This window comes from Rhipicephalus microplus, chromosome 1, assembly GCF_043290135.1.
Source record: "Rhipicephalus microplus isolate Deutch F79 chromosome 1, USDA_Rmic, whole genome shotgun sequence".
NCBI lineage: Eukaryota > Metazoa > Arthropoda > Arachnida > Ixodida > Ixodidae > Rhipicephalus > Rhipicephalus microplus.
The window spans coordinates 199351023-199369248 of NC_134700.1; the positions used below are offsets into that span (position 1 = coordinate 199351023).

Here is an 18226-nt window from a genome sequence, read left to right on the forward strand (position 1 = left end):
GAAAATGGGGCTTCATTGACTTGTGTCTCGCGCGTGCCCCTGGTTCCATTTCGTATCTTTCGTTCGTTTGCAGGACGTGTCATTCATAGTGTTGAAAAAGCATGCTTTAACATTTAGTCACATCGTATTGCTGCTTAATAATGTGAAAGCGTGAGTGGCGATCAGGAAACGCATCCCTTGAATGGTGTGGCGGGAGAAACGGGCAGCGTATGGTACGCGTAATTTTTTTTTATCTTTTCAGTCTCAAAGAGAGGTGGGGTATGCTGCATAGCGTTTTGCCATTGCAGGCGGTGCTACGAGAATCCTCACAAAAGGCGCAGCCGCGACGAACACTCGACATTGTAAAGGGGAAAGAAGGACCGACAATGGGTTTTCGGGGTCCTAAGGCAGCAGAGGGGAGAGTAGAGGGTGATGGACGATCCTATTGGCACAGCAGGGACACCATTCACTTCGGTTAGGGGGCTCGCAGGCCTTTATCTTTTTTTTTTTTCTTCTTCGAATGGGGGGGGGGGCGGCATGTCACCTTTTGTGCAGCGTCGTGCAAGTTTCTTGGTTAGCATAGAGAGCGAGGATAATCGCAGCCTTTCAACCTGAGCTTCCTCCTTTCCCAACATGGGAACCAATGAAAGAAAAGTTGTGTGCTGACATTGGGTGACACGGAGCACCGCGCTCTGTTCTTCGCCATAGCGTGTCGTCAGACTCATACGGTTAGTCTACCTCGTGTTGTACACGGTGAAGGTTGGTGCGATGCAGCAGCAGCCCGCCTTACAAGCCATGGCCGTCACCGCAGCTTTGCAGCACCAACAGCAGCAGTTGCAACAGCACCAGTTTCATCAGCACCATTTGCAACAGTTGCAGCAGTTTCAGCAGCAGCAGCAGCAGCAGCTACAACAACATCAACAGCAGCAGCTACAACAGCAGCAGCATCAGCAGCAGCTACAACAGCAGCAACAGCAGCAGCAGCTACAACAACAGCAGCAACTACAACATCAGCAGCAGCAAAACCAGCAACACGCCCCTTCTCCTGTGACCATCGCTCCAGCTAGCGGCTCTGAAAGCATAATTGATTGCAACGTTGCGAATGGCGGTAAGAACCGTACCGATCACGTCAAACGGCCCATGAATGCGTTCATGGTGTGGTCGCGCGCGCAGCGGCGCAAGATCGCGCTGGAGCACCCCAAGATGCACAACTCCGAGATATCCAAGCGGCTGGGCGCCGAATGGAAGCAGCTGGGCGAAGAAAGCAAGCGGCCGTTCATCGATGAGGCCAAGCGACTTCGGGAGCAGCACCAGAAGGACCACCCGGACTACAAGTACCGGCCCCGGCGCAAGGTCAAGTCGCCCATGGCCAAAAAGCAGGACCAGCCGTACCCGATGCAGGGGGGCCCTTACTATGCGGAGCAATGCAGAGCCTTCTTGCACCAAGGGTTTGCCGCCCAGCTTCACGCTTCCAACGCAGCAGCGGTCGCAGCCGCCGCCGCTGCTGCGTCCACGCCGCAGATCCCCCCGAAGGACTCGCCCCAGCAGTCTCAGACCTCGCCGCAATCGTCGTCTACCTCGAGCACGCCGTCGTTGCCTGGCACCTACCCGACGTACCCTCCAGACGTGAAGCCGTTCGCGCTCCACTACCCACCGGCCGGGGTTCCCATGGACATGGAAAAGTACTCGATGTTCGCGTCACACGGAATGTTTGCGGCACAACCGCCCGCGACGCTTGGCCCTGGCGGATATGCGCAAGCGTACATGTGCGGCTACCCAGGCTTCCCGACGACCCACGACCCTTACCGCGTGGTATAGCCGTTGCGACCATGCCCGACCAGGTAAGTGTCTGCACTTCTATGCTTGCTTTTGAACATTGCTCCACAGACTGGGCATCGGGCGTTCATTTTCCTCGATCCGCTTCCATTCATCTCAAGCATTGTCCGCGTTATTGCCTGACTAACCAAACAGCGTGGCTTTCTTCACCGCGTGCTGTTCTCGAAGAGAGCATTACAACTTATTCGCTGCTTACACAATGCTGCGTAAATCTACGCGAATTTCAAGGTTAAAACTCTGGAAATCTTCCCAATGCACCGTAAATGTACACATAGCATTGCCACGCGCCCTGAGAAATCCATAAATGTGTCATGTGCAATCCGTCACGCGCATCACCTGCATTCGTCATGTGGCTGCGGCCACTTATGTCGCACGTGCTAGGGAGTTCGTGCCGGTTCGATGAGTCACACAGCTTGACTTTTTTTGCTCGACGTACGGACGCGTGAAGCTTGGCATTAGTGCCCCCCTTTTCCCCGCCGTGACAGGACATTGACACGGCGCTAATCCCTTTCTTTCCTGTGTGTTTTGTTAAGTCACCGATATTTCTACACAAACCGAAATTCTAGGAAAACGCTGGTACACCTGCCTGCAAATGACTCAGCCGTATGCCCAGAGGCGCGACGCTTTCTGGAACACTGTTAACAACACGCTCCAACAAAAAAGGCACGTGCATTGTGGGCACACGTTCAACAATTAGGGCTGGTCCCACCCAGGTTTATCTATTAACTATTAGATTTTTTTTTCCTTTAAAGAGTGAGGTTGAGGATTCGTACTTTGCAGTGAAGGGTTTAATTTTCACTCGTGCCTTCACTTTAGCCACCAATCAGATAACCTCCTTCTAGTTAAGTCTACCCGCTTAAAGTCTATTTTGCCCTCCCTGTCCCTAAACTCCAGTGCTTTGAAAAAAAACTCTGCGCCATCATCCTGAACTGTAGGGTGAAGCCCTTTACAGAACATTATCAAGTGTTCGGCAGTTTCTTCTTCCTCTCCACACGCACTGCATACTGTGTCTACCCCTTCGTATTCGTATGTCGTTCCAAAAGCCGTCGCCCTCTGCCTGAAAGTGACGTCACTTTTCTTCCTCCGTCCGCCATTACTGAGCCCACGGAGCACGTACGTCTCAGTGACCGCTCCGTGTCTACGTTCGTGTGGGCGATTGTTTGGCGTAGTGGGCACGTTTTGATCGTTTGCCTTGCACTTATGACGAAAGAGAATCGTTCAGAACATTACGCAGCCAGCATCGAAGCAGTGTTGATTGGGGAACCGATCCTTTGTGTATGCAGCGTCCGAGTCAATGACGTAAGCGATAAAATAACTTCGCTTGAGATTTGGAAACATACCGTCCCCTTATGAAGTGACACACACACGTTGTTGTTCACTGCCTTGAGGTCCTTCCTGTTGATGCGCGCATAAGCCATGGGCTGCGCTTCTCGGACATCTCTCGCGTGGCCGTACAGTTTAGTGATCACCCTTGGCAAACAGCAAGCCTCCGCTTCTGGTCCTTGTTTTATCTGATTTACACTTCTCATGCGGCAGTCAAATATCGCACAGTCATTGCAAATCGCATGCAAGAGCCGCAATGCTTGACTTGTTGTCCGTGGTTTGACGTAGTTGCAAGTTATGCGTATACAGGTAGAATCGAACTTCTCTATAGCAGCGGAGCGCGTGGCTGTCGACGCCATTGTTGACCCCGTTAGCTACAAGGTTTCGTTCATGCTTAAATTATAGCACAATGTGACAAGTGTGATTTCATCTGTACGACTCAACACGGCGCCCGGACGGGAGGGCCAAACCGTTCGTTGGCATGGGAACAGATGAGGGGTGCGCACGTTCAGCCCGTGTCACTTTCACGGGACAGGTCATGAACTGAAATGTATGCGAGACCAGAATACCTTCCCACACCATGGAAACTCGCCACCTTATTATTTGTCGCGGCGTGAAAGGTTATATTTCGGCTCCGTTACACGTGGATGCACGATGCTGTGCGAAATCCTGTGCTTGCTACAGAAAAGTGCATGAGCTGGAGTTGACGTATACACTGCGCCTGTACCACTGAGCTACTTCTTTGACGGAACACGAGCATTATTCGCATTTAATATCCCATTCAGTAAAGCTTGGGTCACAGCCATACTCACACTCTACCCGTACGTAATTAACTGCATTCGCATATTCGAGGTTCGATCGAAATTTTGTCGAACAATGTCGTTAGGAAGGTACCGGCAAAGTTAGTCGAGAGGCGTGGATTGTGGCCGTGAATGACTGCACGCTTCATTCACAAAACTTTATTAGTGTCCTGAAGCCCGGCCTTTTCAGATTGAGGCGCGTCGCGTCGGTACCGTCAGGCCGAGCATTTTGGCTTTATCGTGGACTTTCGGGATAACCCGTAGCTGATCTTGGTATGCGGTCTCACCATTTCGCTTCTCCGTTCGAGATTGAGCGTGTTGTGGGCGCACGGCGCTCCATAATATGTACACATGCAATGTACAAAAAAAAAACTTTGCTTTTATTTTGATCTAGCTGAATGATATTACACATTAAATACAATCGGAGTGAGTTATGGGCTTGGCAAAAAAATCATTAAACGTGAAGTGCAACTCGTTCCTCGTGAGTTACCTGCTGATCGTTAATTGTCGCTGTCACTCGGTGCTTTCGTAACCATCTACGTTCAGTGAAAAATCGTCGTCGTAAACATCACTGTTCAAAGCAATCTGATGACTCCTCCGCCGAACGACTTCGCCTACTCCGCGTCACATCATTATCTGGATGGGCATGACATTTTGCTCTCAAACTGCTCACCCCGCACAAACAGTAAATCGCTAGTAGTGTACTGCTACCTATCAATTGACGTACAAACGTAAGCGGTGCAGCGCTGGTAATTGGAGATTGTTCAGTTATTGAAGAGTACAACGCGAGTCCGCGTGTAATCTTATGGGATTCATGCACTACAGAAGCTGTTCATGCACTACAGAAAAGGTCAAATGATAACATTTAACTAACTTGCGACGCTGCAGAAAACTCGCGTAGCTTATGTCTACGCTGTAAGCTATCATCGAAAGCGCGAGCTGCCACTTTTTACACGAAAACTTGGCGTCTCGCCAGATGGTATCAAATTTATCGTGTCGTGCGCTGTTGTAAACCATAGTGCACGCTTTATTACGCGACAGCCCAAATGCGCCTCCCTCCGCCGCCAGGAGCGCCAAAGCATTTACGGCTAGTGGCGTTAGTCGCCACCTGATCGAAAGAGTACAGCCATGTCAATCCATCCATACATACGGCCAGGTGGCGTGAGCCACCACCTGATTTAAAGGGTACATACCGTACATACAGCCTTGTACATCCTTCCAGAAAGCTCGTCATCGTCATTTTAAAGGGAGCGGCAACTGCACAGAACATGAAATGGGATGACTGCACGGATGGAAAGATTGTCCCTCACATAGTAGTTACTCAAACCAACCCTGTTTTTTTCTTGCAAGAAGTGGAGGTATAGTTTTGATTCTTCATTGGAAAAAAAAAAATCGCAAAGGTAGCCTGTGGCGCCATCTGGTGGCCAAAACTTCAATAATCTGAACTGCCTTGTCACCTGACCGTCAACTAGTGTACGCGGCCAATTATTTCCCTGATCGTGTTGAAATATTCTTCGCTTCTTTATAGTAAAATATATTATTCCATAAAAATTTATGTATAGGTCTGCATTGCGCAATAAAGTGGCGCTGCCTTCGCATGACGTAATGATCCCGTGCTCAACGTTGCCGTTATCGTCAGCGTGTCTTGAGCAATTTTTCTTCGCGCTCACGAAATCGTGCATGCAGTTTCTAGGTCGCTAAGATTTCGGAGAGACTTGTTTTTTTTTTTTTTTACCTACACTGTCTCAGAAATGACGCGCAGTGACGTTTCCGGTGACTGCACTTGGCTCGTGTGTCGAGAGAGTAACGACGACGGGACAAGCCATCCACGACACAGGCGCATCAAACTTGGGCGCAGGCGCACCCAACGCGGTACGAACCGTCTCATTGTAACGACTTGTTATTTTCAAAAAATAGTCGTAAAGCTCACAATAAACGTAGTTAAGCATGGTTACAACAACTCCTGCGAAACCATAACGACAGCATATTACAAGTCGCCAGAAAGGCTATTGGCATCGCTATCAATTCTCAGCGTTACCGGATGAAAAGGCTCATCCGTGTTTGGAGCCTTTTAGATGGAAAAATACTGCTCATAAAATGACTGCGGGCTTTAATGAGTAACTACTGCAGCTGCGAACACTGAGAAGGGCAAGCTTTCAGTCACGCAGGAAAAAAAAACTGGTTTGAAACAATTGTCAGTCCCTTAAAGAACAAGAATTTGAAAAACTGATGAAACTTTGAAATTCGACTCGGATTATGCCACCGTTGTAATAAATAGTTTGGATAGTTAGTTGTATTTTTGATGGATTGTCGGCGCGCGGCGGCTGCTCGCGAGCCGTGACGTCACACTCACCGAGGAGCATACAGGTATCACGTGTTCTCGTCTTCGTTTTCTATTCTCCACCTCTTCTCTCGTCCCACTCTTTCCCTTCCACAAAAGCGCTGGTAGCTGCTGTTGCTGTACATATCGGTTTTGAAAACCGAAGTGGGAGTTCAGCGAGTCGAGAGACGCGAGCAACGGCTGTGATTGTTCACTTGCCCGTTTCAGGTGTGCGACGTCACCAAAACGTCACCACCTCAAGTTCATGGCGCCGCTGCTGTACGCGGCAGTTTGTGGAAAACGCATTAAATTCATTATTTCCCCGGAGTTTCTACCTGGAATTAAGGTTGTCTATCGATTTCAGTGCCCAATCTTTCAATTTGGCTTAAAATCGTGGCAGCAAGTCTTGCCGCATCTGTGCACGGTCTGAAGCGGAGTGAGTGCAAGGGGCTTGGCACGGCATGCTTGCAACACGTAATAGGTGAAGCACTGCACGCAACTAGCCGCTTAGCGCGGACAGCCGATTATTTCTGTTTCGTCGCTTTGTCGGTTGGCGTATCCGGGACTCCGCTATAGTTTCGAAATGCTCCTTGGTGTCTCCGCCGCGTGCCTTCAGACGCTCGTGCGAAAGGGCCAATCATTTCTGAACTTTGGGGAAAATAAAGGTATGGCTTTGTGGTGGGCACTTTAAATGACTGAGCACGTAAAGTGATGCAAATTGGTACTTACTAATTTAGTTTAGTGCGTAGTTATAAGCTCTCGGCACGCTGCTATGAATTTCATGCTTATTTTGTGGGCATGCTGTTTTTGTATAAATTATTGTGTGAATGAATGGGGCGGGGCATTGAAACCAAAGCTAAATTGTCTTTCCCTGTTGTGTCATGAAAGCCCGTGCATGCCCCAAACACAGAGGTGGCTTCACCAAAGGCAGATTTCCCCTGCTCCAAAATGATGGAAGGCATCCCCACCATGGCGTGACTAAACTATGTAACTACTCGAGGCACTAAAAAATCGCGAGGCACTTAGTCACTTGACTAAAATCATACAACATCGTGTAACAGCTAGCCACGTGATATGTTGCCGCGATAAACCACTAACTATAGTGGCGTGTCTAAAATCAACCTCACGTGACAGGTAGTCGAGTGACGGGCCTATAGCCACACGTATTACTAGAAAAAAAGTTAGCATGTATGCTAGCAAAAGCTTGAAATTGCTGGCAAAGCATGGACAAGGCTTCGCGAGGCCGAACGCTAGCTCCGCTGATGGCATTGCGCAGCTCGTGCAATGTGCGCACTTTTTTTTCTTTTATCAAGAATTTGTAGTTGATCCGCCACACTGGGATTCTGGCCGATTTGCTGCCGTTACACCGAACTTGCGCAAGAAGTTCTGGCTGGTCTCACTCTTATAGGTTGTCGCGCCATTTTTGTTTGTTTCAACAGTGAATTACCGAGGCATATTTGTGCGCCGCGTATTCAACATATATTTTGTGACTGCCTACAGTATAGTGGCCAGCAACTATGCATTCGCAAAGAGCTCAGCAACTTAGATAATCAACCTCTGTCGGAGGAAATAATTTTACTATATCGCCAGGATGCAACGTCACAGAAGGCCCTGCGATGCTACTGCACTTTTTGCGATCTGAACAGTTGTTTCTGAACAGTTGTAGCCAGAACGCTCTTCCTGTGTGCGTTCTCGTTTTCTCTCAAGTGCAGGTGCGTTTATTTCTTTTTCTGCACATCCTATTTCCCCACCCCCCGTGCTGTGTAGTTGCCAATATCTCTTTAACCTCTCCGCCTTTCTTCTCTCTCCCACACACCACTACGCGTGTGCCGATTTGTTCGGCACGAGCATGTTACGTCACTAAGAATCACTTAACGAGTAGTATTGAAAAGTGGGCAAGTTGGTAACGTCCTTACTTTGCTGTCTACTTTTTTTTTTTTTTTTTGCGCTGTTCACCTCGACCAGCTATCAATCGCGTAACATCGCGCCAACGAGCCGAACTGTTCTGCTTAAACGAAACGTCTACAATAAAAATGGCAACGGAAAACCTATGTTTCGTTTCTTCCGTCGTTATGTTAGGTAATACGGTATAGAAGGTGCTCACGCGTGACGTCATCCGCTTGGGGCGCTAGCGCGGCCGTCGCCATACTTGTGGTCTCGAGCGCGAACGTCCTCGTCGGACCACAACAAAGGTTCTCAGCAGCACGCGTTGTGCGCATAAGCTTGCGCACGGTTCTTCTTAGAAAGGCCTAAGGTTAGTCGGAGCGCCCCGCCCCCCTTCATTATCCTGTCCGTGTATGGGGTTGACTTTGCCCCACCCTCCCTATAATGTCAATGCATAGGGCTTGTTTCGTGCCTCTTCCTTCCGCCCCTTCCTTGTGCGCACGCCTATCAGCGTGCGTATATTTTTCCGAAACAACGGCTTAGTGAGGTCCAGCGCTGCCAAACTTCAGGCTGCCGTATGCCGGATCGCTGACGGACCTCAACTATGGCGACGCCAGCGAGTGCGCCACCTGACCCAATGAGCTTAGCGAATATGACCTTGCCTTGAGGCTCTATAATCTGTTCCGAAGATCTGAGTATATACCAGTTTAACTTAGCCTTCGGTGGCAGGTTGAAGTGACTAGTTGCCCGCCTTTTTTTTTTTTTTGCGAATTTATGTAGCAAATGATTATTTCATGGCACACGTACGATAAAACTAAGTATCCTTGTGACTAAGTGTGTAATGTTCTGCGATCGTGCTGAACGTTTTTTTTTTCTTCTCCCACTTGGTTATGAGCTTCTCAGCTCCTAATTGTCAGCGTTTCACGTGTAATGAAGTTGTTGCAATTCCTGTCAAACCGCACTGCGAAAACTCCATTTTTAAAGGCAAAATATCTGAAGTACACATCAACCAAACTTTTACAAGACTCGGGCTTCGCTCCAAATGCGAATTTTCTGTTCTGTTGATTGTGCATGACGCTTCCAATCTGACAGGTAACTGCATAAGTCACCAGAAATACTACAGGTTGGAACACTTAGAGGTTGTGTTTCTTCATAAAAGGGGCAATATAGATTTCTGAAAAATGCCATGTTTCACAGCCGTTTGTTGTTCTATACGCAGTATACCGGTCCTTCAATGCTTTGAACGTGTCTGGTAGTACGCAGCTTTTTTCCAATGGTGTGGGGACCGTGACCCTGATGCATGGGTGTTGGTCTCGAAGTGAGGTTCCCGTTATTCCATAGCGTAGCTGATATTACAGTTATAGAAGCGTTATGAGGTCTAAAAGGGAATAAAGCTACAATGCCGCAAACGTTCCCTGCCGGCAGCGCACGCTAGTTTAGCCGGATAGCGTCTACGTACTCAGGCTGTGACGGTGGCGTCACATAGAGGAGGGTGAATGCGTTATAAACAGGCTGTGACGCTGGCGTCACATAGAGGAGGGTGAATGCCTTATAAACAGGCTGTGACGCTGGCGTCACATAGAGAAGGGTGAATGCGTTATAAAAGTAAAAAAAAACTGAGAATGCTTGCTTCTATGCCTGTTTGAAGTAATACATTTGTTTAGTAACAACAAAGGTACATAGATGTGCCCCAAACCGAAGATATTTACGTTGCAGAATTGCGCTCATCGATGTTAGGCCTAGACACGTCTGAATTGGGAAGTTATCTCAATAACTACGCATAGTTAGCTGTGATAGTATGTTTTCGAAGCTACCTGAGGCAAGCAAAACCAATTTACACAGTCGTTTGCTACGAATGAAGCGGATGCGTCTTCATCAGCGCTAAATTCAACTCGAAAAGGGCGTCCGAAACCGCCGCCTTGTTTAACGTACACCACTTTAACCGTGCAAGCACAGCAACGCTAAATCTGAAAAAATACCGTGCTTACGATGAATTCTACGGGTGGTTGTTCGGTGTTCTGCCTATGTGCATTTCAGTCGCGCTAAATTAAAACTGTATATTACCATACGGTGAATATGGTAAGGCCGTGCATAGCGTGGTAACTATAGAACGGTAAAACGTCGGCTAAAAAGAATCGACCTTCGCGCATGACGCTAACGTTTGATCGCCCGATTCGCGATATATGTGCGATCACGTAACGCGTGCTCGAGGAATGGTATTCTTCTTGATATAGCTGTAAAACCAGCGCTGGTGACCACGACACGTGATCAGCAGGAGCTGTCTAATGTCGAGTGCAACGCGAAGGTTGCAGACTAAAAATAAAAGCGCATCCTCCAATGCATCGAAGCTGACGTCGCTGTCGTCACGTTAGAGATACCGATTAAACTCCTATGCGAATTTGTGCCATACTTGATTCACTGCGCTAGATTTACGGTGTCTATCACCGCGCAGCAACCGCATCGCCAGCCGAAGCGTCGAAACATGTGCACCTTGATGCGACAAAAGTCTCAGCCATGAACCAAATATTATTCTGCAGAAGGAACAGCGGTAGCGTCGCCCCGCCGCGGTGGTCTAGTGGCTAAGGTACTCGGCTGCTGACCCGCAGGTCGCGGGTTCGAATCCCGGCTGCGGTGGCTGCATTTCCGAAGGAGGCGGAAATGTTGTAGGCCCGTGTGCTCAGATTTGGGTGCACGTTAAAGAACCCTAGGTGGTCTAAATTTCCGGAGCCTTCCACTACGGCGTCTCTCATAATCATATGGTGGTTTTGGGACGTTAAACCCCACATATCAATCAACAGCGGTAGCGTGCGCATTCGCCAGCTCGCACAACGATGCCACGTGCGATGCCACCGCAACCAAACAAAAGCACAACCAACCAGTGCATCGTAACTTGCATATATAGCAGATTTCGTCAAAAAGTTCGATAGCACGTGCGAATGTATACTTCAATAGCACTTGGATCTCGGGAAATTTCAGAGGTTTCTTTTTTTTTTTCCACACGCCATTACTGACTCACCGTTTTGCGCAGATGCACAACACCAAGTAAAAATGATTCATCTTTCCTTCTTCTGGCGCGTGTCATTGGCATATGTACAGTCGTTGATTGATTGATTTGATTGATTTGTGGGGTTTAACGTCCCAAGACCACCATATGATTATGAGAGACGCCGTAGTGGAGGGCTCCGGAAATTTCGATCACCTAGGGTTCTTTAACGTGCGCCCAAATCTGAGCACACGGGCCATCGGAAATGCAGCCGGATTCGAACCCGCGCCCTGCGGGTCAGCAGCCGAGTGCCTTAGCCACTAGACCACCGCGGTGGGGCTACAGTCGTTGGCAAGCTTAAAAGGGACCCTGAAAGACTTTTTCAAGTAACCATGGAATGAATTCACTGGAAGAGCATATTGCCTTACGAATTCAACGCCGCAGAAGTTTCAAGAATCCGTCTTGTACGAGCGCAGTTACAAAACGATAGTTATAGCGTGAGAACAGAACGACGACACGGAGACAAAGACACGAGCGCTCGTGTCGTTCGTGTCGCTGTGTCTTCGTTCCGTTCTCGCGCTGTAACTATCGTCATGCCATACCAGCTAGCCCAAGCTGCCACACTTCGCAGTTACAAGGATTTGTCGCACGCTGCGAACGCATTCTTTCTTCTCTCGTGCTCAAAATACGTTGCAAGGCCCCTTTAACACAGACGCTCCGCAGCGTAATTGACGCTAGCGCCGCGTAGCTTTGGGTTCTGCTGCCGAGATGTTACCCACTCGTGCCGACATACTATGCAATCATAGCGAGGTGTTATCTCGGCAACAGCAACCAACTCTTCGCGGCTCGTCACGCGTCGGTGCGTCCGTCTTTTAAGCTTGCTGACGACTGTACATAAGTTCATCCTTTCCATGCTGCGCATGAAGTGTTGCAAGTCGGCGCTGTGCCTGCTTCTCCCACGCTGTAGACTTCTATTTTTGCGCTGTGTTCCCTCCCATTGTAAGTTTTGATGAATGTTCCAAGTGCCTGGCTGACTGGTTGTTTACTTTTTTTCCCCCAGGACCAGGGGGACCATTCCTCATCGTGCCTTCTTGATACATCATCAGCGGCTGGTTTAGAACAACTGGTCGTGATGTTGACGCGTTGAACATGGAGGGACTTCTGCGAACTCCTGTGAACGCGCTACTAGCAATTGATTTTTATTTAGAAACAACGTCCTCATGTACATAAAATGTTCGTCATGGTTGAAACTAAATTTTGAACAAGTGATCATCGAGGAAACAAACAAGCGAGAGATTTTTCGTTACCCCAACGAGCTCTCCGTTGAAGGTGTTTTTTTTTTTTTTTAGCTATTGACACTCGCTGGTGGGCTGAAACAGCGGGGTGTACGTTGAAAAAAAAAATGAAAAACAAGTGTATCGGCTCTCGTCTCGCGAGATTAAACAGATGAGCACCAAGGCGGCCGTAGGACCGAGGATTGATTGATTGATTGATATGTGAGGTGTAACGTCCCAAAACCACCATATGATGAAGAGAGACGCTGTCTGTTAGACATCGTTAAGGCTTATCGTATCGGGAAGTGTGGCACTGATTACGTCAGCCAGGTGTCCGTTACGTTCTTTGAATGTGAAGGTTTTTTTTTTTTTCGAGAGTTAAAATGAAGTGATGAAGTGTTTGTCCTTTTGGTGTGCGGGCATGCGCGATTTTCATATCTTGCCTGTTTGTTTCATTTGTGATCTCGTGTTCAGTTTTAGGTTTAATGATGTCGCATGTATATATAAATATATATATGGGTGTTGTTTCTAAATTAAGTTCACTTGCTTGTGCTGTGTTCACAAGTCTCCGTTCCTTCGTAGCGCTTCACCGTCGTGAGCTCCTGATTGTTTTGTGAGTGGCCAACAGCATCACTGGACGCTTCAAGCTGCTCTTGTTTCGACCGCCTCTTTTCCGTTCGTACATCATTAAAAATGTTTTGCGAGGTAGCCCACCCAAGGCTTAGCGCTCAGTTTTGGTACTGCTTATAAGTTATTCCGCCTACTATGACTAATTTAATCTCCAGAAGTCCGTTCTCGATACAGACAATGGTACCCGTTGTTCTACTTGTCAAGTCCTGTATTGCCACATTATGCGACACGTTAACTTTTTGGGTCATCGCATCCTCCCACAACGCTTAAGAGTTAATACAAAGATCTCACGAAGGGAGTCGTGGGCGTGTGGTACGTCACGGCTCCGCACTTTGTTCAATGACTTTACTTTTTTTTTTCTTCGAGTGTCTAACAAACGCAACGGTCGACGCCATCTGCATCGCTACCCGGTGCTTCATTGTAGCTTGTAGCACGTATCATTGAGCGCTAGGTCGTGGGTGCGATCCTCTGACGCATCCTTGTTGAACACGGCTCGCTTGTAAGCTCGTGAGGCGGCAGAGGTAAATTTCGCGCGTGTCCAATGCCACTGACGTCATTTTGTGGCTAAGGCTTGCGACGTCGGCCCTTCGGTCGCCAGACTGGTGTGGATTGGGGCGGTATGCGCATGCGCAGTAGATTTCCTTTGCGACAGGCCATTACGGGGTCTTAAAGCTAGCATGACCGCGGTACGCTCAAGTGCGTCCCCGCGTAGCAATACTTCGAGAACTTGGTTGTTCACGTAATGTTCCTTTGCTGTCGCAGTTTCTAGTGCTTTATGCAAATCAAGTGCAAACTTGTTGTTGGTCGTTGCCATTTTGTGTGTGTGTGTGTTTATAGCGTGTGCAGTTTGCGTAGCAACGCGTTGTTAATGGACACGTTTTAGTGTTTGATGCGTTTATGAAGTGACTATTTTTTTATTATTTGGACGCTTTCTCGGTTCATCATGTCCAGGATTATTCGCACGTTGTTCGACATGCCGCCCGCTTCGACGCCTCTTTAAAATTGGAAGGAGTCTCTTGCCTCGAGCCAATAAGCCGTGATAGCGGTTTGGGATTAGGAAAGACGCAAATGTTACCGACGTTGGGAGTACACTGCAGCGTCATGATTAGGGTCATAAGTTAGATGCGAGGGAAGAAGGTACGGCCACTTAGCCCGAATTCTAGTCGCACTTTCCCACGTTCTTCCGGAGCTTTGGGCTGGTCTAGCTTGTGTTCCCGATTTTGTCACGACTGTACTGGAGTAGTCCATCAACTGAAGACCAGTTCCGCGTTTGCAAGCAGTGGTAGGCGCCGTCGACATACTAAGGCGCTTGTGGCAACGTCGTGGCACGTACACGCTGGAGGCTCCCCGACGCGCTGTGCTCGGAGGCAGTTCTGAAGCTGCTGTGCCATTTGTCACGTGATCATAGAGGGTGGTGGCGAGCTTTGGGCTGGGCGGAGCCTACGCACTGTGACGACGCTACAGGCGCCTACCGCTGTCTACAAGCATGGAATAGGTTTACCAGCGCTTCAGGGTGCGTTCTAATGACAGTGTGACAGCAGGGTAGGCTTTCGTGAGTTCACCAAGTGGCCTACGCTATAGAATTGCGCATACAGACTTATGTGTTTGTTGCTGCGCAAATAAGCTTTAAGCTTGTTAACGGAGGTACACGTAAGCGGTCCCTCGAAACACACCTTGTCACGTCTTCGCTTGTTGAAGTCGAGGTTTTACTTTTTCACTACGTGTTGTTGGCACCTACGAGCGTCACAACAAAGCAATGTGACCAAATTTTTTTCCGCGTGATAGTTTACTTGCCACGTGTTCTTTTTTACTGAGACGAGTAGCGGGCGCCGAGTATAGAGCACGTTGTTTTTATCAACTGTGTGCGTGACCATTTTTCTATCCTCTGGCAGGCTGTGCAAAAATGTATAAATGACAAAGAAAGCAAATTCTTTTATATGTTCACTGTTTTTGAATGTTAACGCATTGTCTCACATGTTTGTCTCCTTTGGCAAATTGTGAGAAAAAGATGTAGAAGTCAGCGTATGTGCTTAAATCCAATCCTACTTCGTTTACCTTTTTGTTGTGCAGTGGTACATGTCACCAGCCTTTCTAATCTTAATGTTTTTATTGCTTCTTTATTGATTATCGTGTATTTTATAAGGCATAGGTAGTTCGGAAGTTGTTCATGTTGTCTGCGAGCGGCATTCTTTTCTTTGTCCTAAAAAGGCGTGTCAGTCGTATGTTCCAAATACTGCTTTAGCGCAGCATGGATGATCAAACGAAGTGCCATTACCTCGTATCTTACACAAATAGTATGCGCTCTTGGTTGAAGACGGTTGAATGTTAGTGGTTTGTTTTCAATGCGATATTAATTACATGAACACTCGGCTGCTTCTTGCCGTCATGCCCCGCATATGTATATGTTTGAATAAATACTAAAAAAACAAGCGAAAAGAATTCCCACGCACCCGGCCGGGGATTCGAATCGGTGACCCCTCGCATCGCAGTGCGCTGCGTTAGACCATTTAGTCACACGCCATTCGTGCGAATATGCACGTTTAGTTACTGTATATGCTATCTTTAGGCTCACTGTTTATCACTGTTTCTTTTTCAGTTTTAACGCATTGTACATGCTATCTAAAGGTAGCGTGTACAGTAACTCGCACGTACACCTTGTGTCAGACGCCGCCACCGTGTGGAGAGAGGGGTCATTCTACTCGCCGCACTTTTAAAAGATAAACAAACATCTTCGAGCGTTGCGCTGTGTGTTGTCGACGCTTGCAGCGCGTTGTCCAAATGCATTAAGGCGTAACAACTGTGATAGTCGTTACTTGACGCTCGTCCTGTGTGTACCTGCACGTTCTTTTCGAGCGTCTTTTTGTTTGTTTGTTGGTTTGTTTGTTTCAGCTACAAGTACCAAGGTGCTTGTGGTTCTTCGTGCGTGTGACTGTGACCTTTTTTGTAACTGTGACTCTTTGTAAATGCTAAGTGTATAGTTGTAGCGTTGCTGCTCTCGTACGTATGTAAAATAAATAGGTTGAATTTGAACTTTCGTGTCGTTTGCTATTCCTGTTATACGTCCTCGTCAGGTAGGTATAGCTCCTCGTAGAACTCCCCGACAAGATGGACTCATTCCGGGGACAATTATTTATTTATTTACAGAATACTGCAGGCCTAAAAAACGGGCCCGGGGGGAGTTTGAAAGATGGAGAGAGAGGGAGAGCACGCACCCACAAACTCGCACTCCACAGTGATCGTCTGCAATCGCCGGTGCAAGTCTGTCCCTTTAAAAAAGTTGAGCACCGCCTTCGTCGCCTTCACCCGCGATGACCACTGGAGTCGACATCGCAGAATGGTTCCTGTCATCATTGGTCTCTGGAGATTCGCTCTGCGCACTGTGGAGAGAACAGTCGCAGAAAATGTGCTGCAATGGTCTCGTCGAAAAAGGGGTCGGCAGCCATTTCGATTAGGAAGGAGGACGACTTTGTGAAAACCACTCTCAGCCATAAACGGCAGGGTGGCACAAAAAAGTAGGAAGGAAGGAACAAACTTAATGATTAAGAAGTAGCAATGCGAAGTGCAAACAGCAAGAGTATATAGCAGCAGTCAAACGGGAAGTTTTTCCTTATACGTACTTGAAATAAGGCCGTGTTGAAAAGAACTAGTCGTATTTTTATGCACGTGAATGATGATGAGAAAACAATTCTAATTAGTCATTGTATTAGGAATCTGGAAACACGAGGTAACAAGTTAATGACTCCATAAAAACAGCAAAATGAATGACAGTAGGGTATTTGCGTTGACTTCAGGCTTGACAAAGTAGTTTTTTTTACTGTCATGAGGTGTATATTTATTCTTGTAGGCTAATAAATAATGTAGGGCATTACTTTATTCTAAGTAGTTTAAAAAAAAATACTGATCACTTTCCTAATCAATACTTCTGTCTGCCTCCTTTCTGAACCGTTTCCTGCGCACTAAGGACGTATATTTCTTTCGAAAATGCCACTGCCCAGTTTTTACGTTAGCGGAGCTGCAACTTTTGCAGAGGTTCAAGCAAGATTAGAAATTGAGCAACGTGGAATAGGTAGGCTTGCTTTAGAAGCTCACAGCAATACAAATCGGAGTACAAGGTGATATGGGATGGACATCATTCGAGGGCAGGGAAGCTAGCAGCAAGATAAATTTTGAGAAGTAATTGAGAGAAATGGGGGAGGAGCGTTGGGCTAGGAAGGTTTTCAGCTACTTGTACATGAAGAATGTCGATACAAAATGAAGGAAGCGAACCAGGAAATTGACTGGTAAATACTTAGAAAACAGCAGGTGGCCAAACCAAAAAGAACTATCGGTTAAGCAGAAAGTGAAGGAAACGGAGACTGACATGTGGAGAATGGGCATGATTAAGAAGTCCGCACTAGTAATCTATCGAACCTTTAAGCAGGAAATTGCCAAGGAAAGGATCTATGATAATACTCGGGGCAGTTCTCTACTGTTTGAGGCCAGGACGGGAGTACTGCGAACCAAGACATATCGGGCCAAATACGAAGGGGTAGACACAGTATGCAGTGCGTGTGGAGAGGAAGTGCCGAACACTTGATAATTTTCTGTAAAGGGCTTCACCCTATATAGTTCAGGATGATGGCGCAGAGTTTTTCAAAGCACTGGGATTTAGAGACAGGGAGGGCAAAATAGACTTTAATCGGGTAGAGTTAACTATAAGGAGGTTATCTTATTGGTGGCTAAAATCAAGGCACGAGCGAAAATTAAACCCTTTACTGCAAAGTATCAGTCCTCAAGTTCACTATTTAAAAGAAAAAAAAAAAGATGCATCTAGTTTTTGGTTCACTCAGTCTTACGGCTAGGTGGCGTAAAGGGTACAGTGTATAGGTGTTCTGTGGTACAGCCATATCAGACCATTCATACATGCTTCGCCCCTCACTAGTTTTGTTGCTCGGCTCGCGCAGCGGTATATACTGGGCGCGGCATCTGCGTGGACTGCTAACCGACTGCTAATTGCGAAGCAAGACTTATCTGGCCAAATTATCGGACCAAGACTTATCGGGTGCCGCTAATAAGCGACAGCGTGAGATAAGCCAGGCACGGAGTTTTTTTATTTTTGCATATCCTTGCTTCATCCGCGTTACGTCATCCGCAAGGATTGCTAGCGTCGGGAACGCCATTTTGAAGATCCTGGTGTTGGCGCGCATGAAATTCGCAG

The 18226-nt window shown here is 47.6% G+C and overlaps 1 protein-coding gene across 1 annotated transcript; it reads left to right on the forward strand.

The window, feature by feature from the left end:
• The first annotated feature begins 637 nt into the window (after window positions 1–637).
• LOC119160172 (uncharacterized) lies at window positions 638–16059 on the forward strand. Its single transcript, XM_037412878.2, has 2 exons — window positions 638–1820; window positions 12186–16059. The coding sequence occupies exon 1, from the start codon at window positions 748–750 to the stop codon at window positions 1795–1797; it is 1050 nt and encodes a 349-aa protein (XP_037268775.2). The 5' UTR covers window positions 638–747; the 3' UTR covers window positions 1798–1820; window positions 12186–16059.
• Window positions 16060–18226: the final 2167 nt, after the last annotated feature.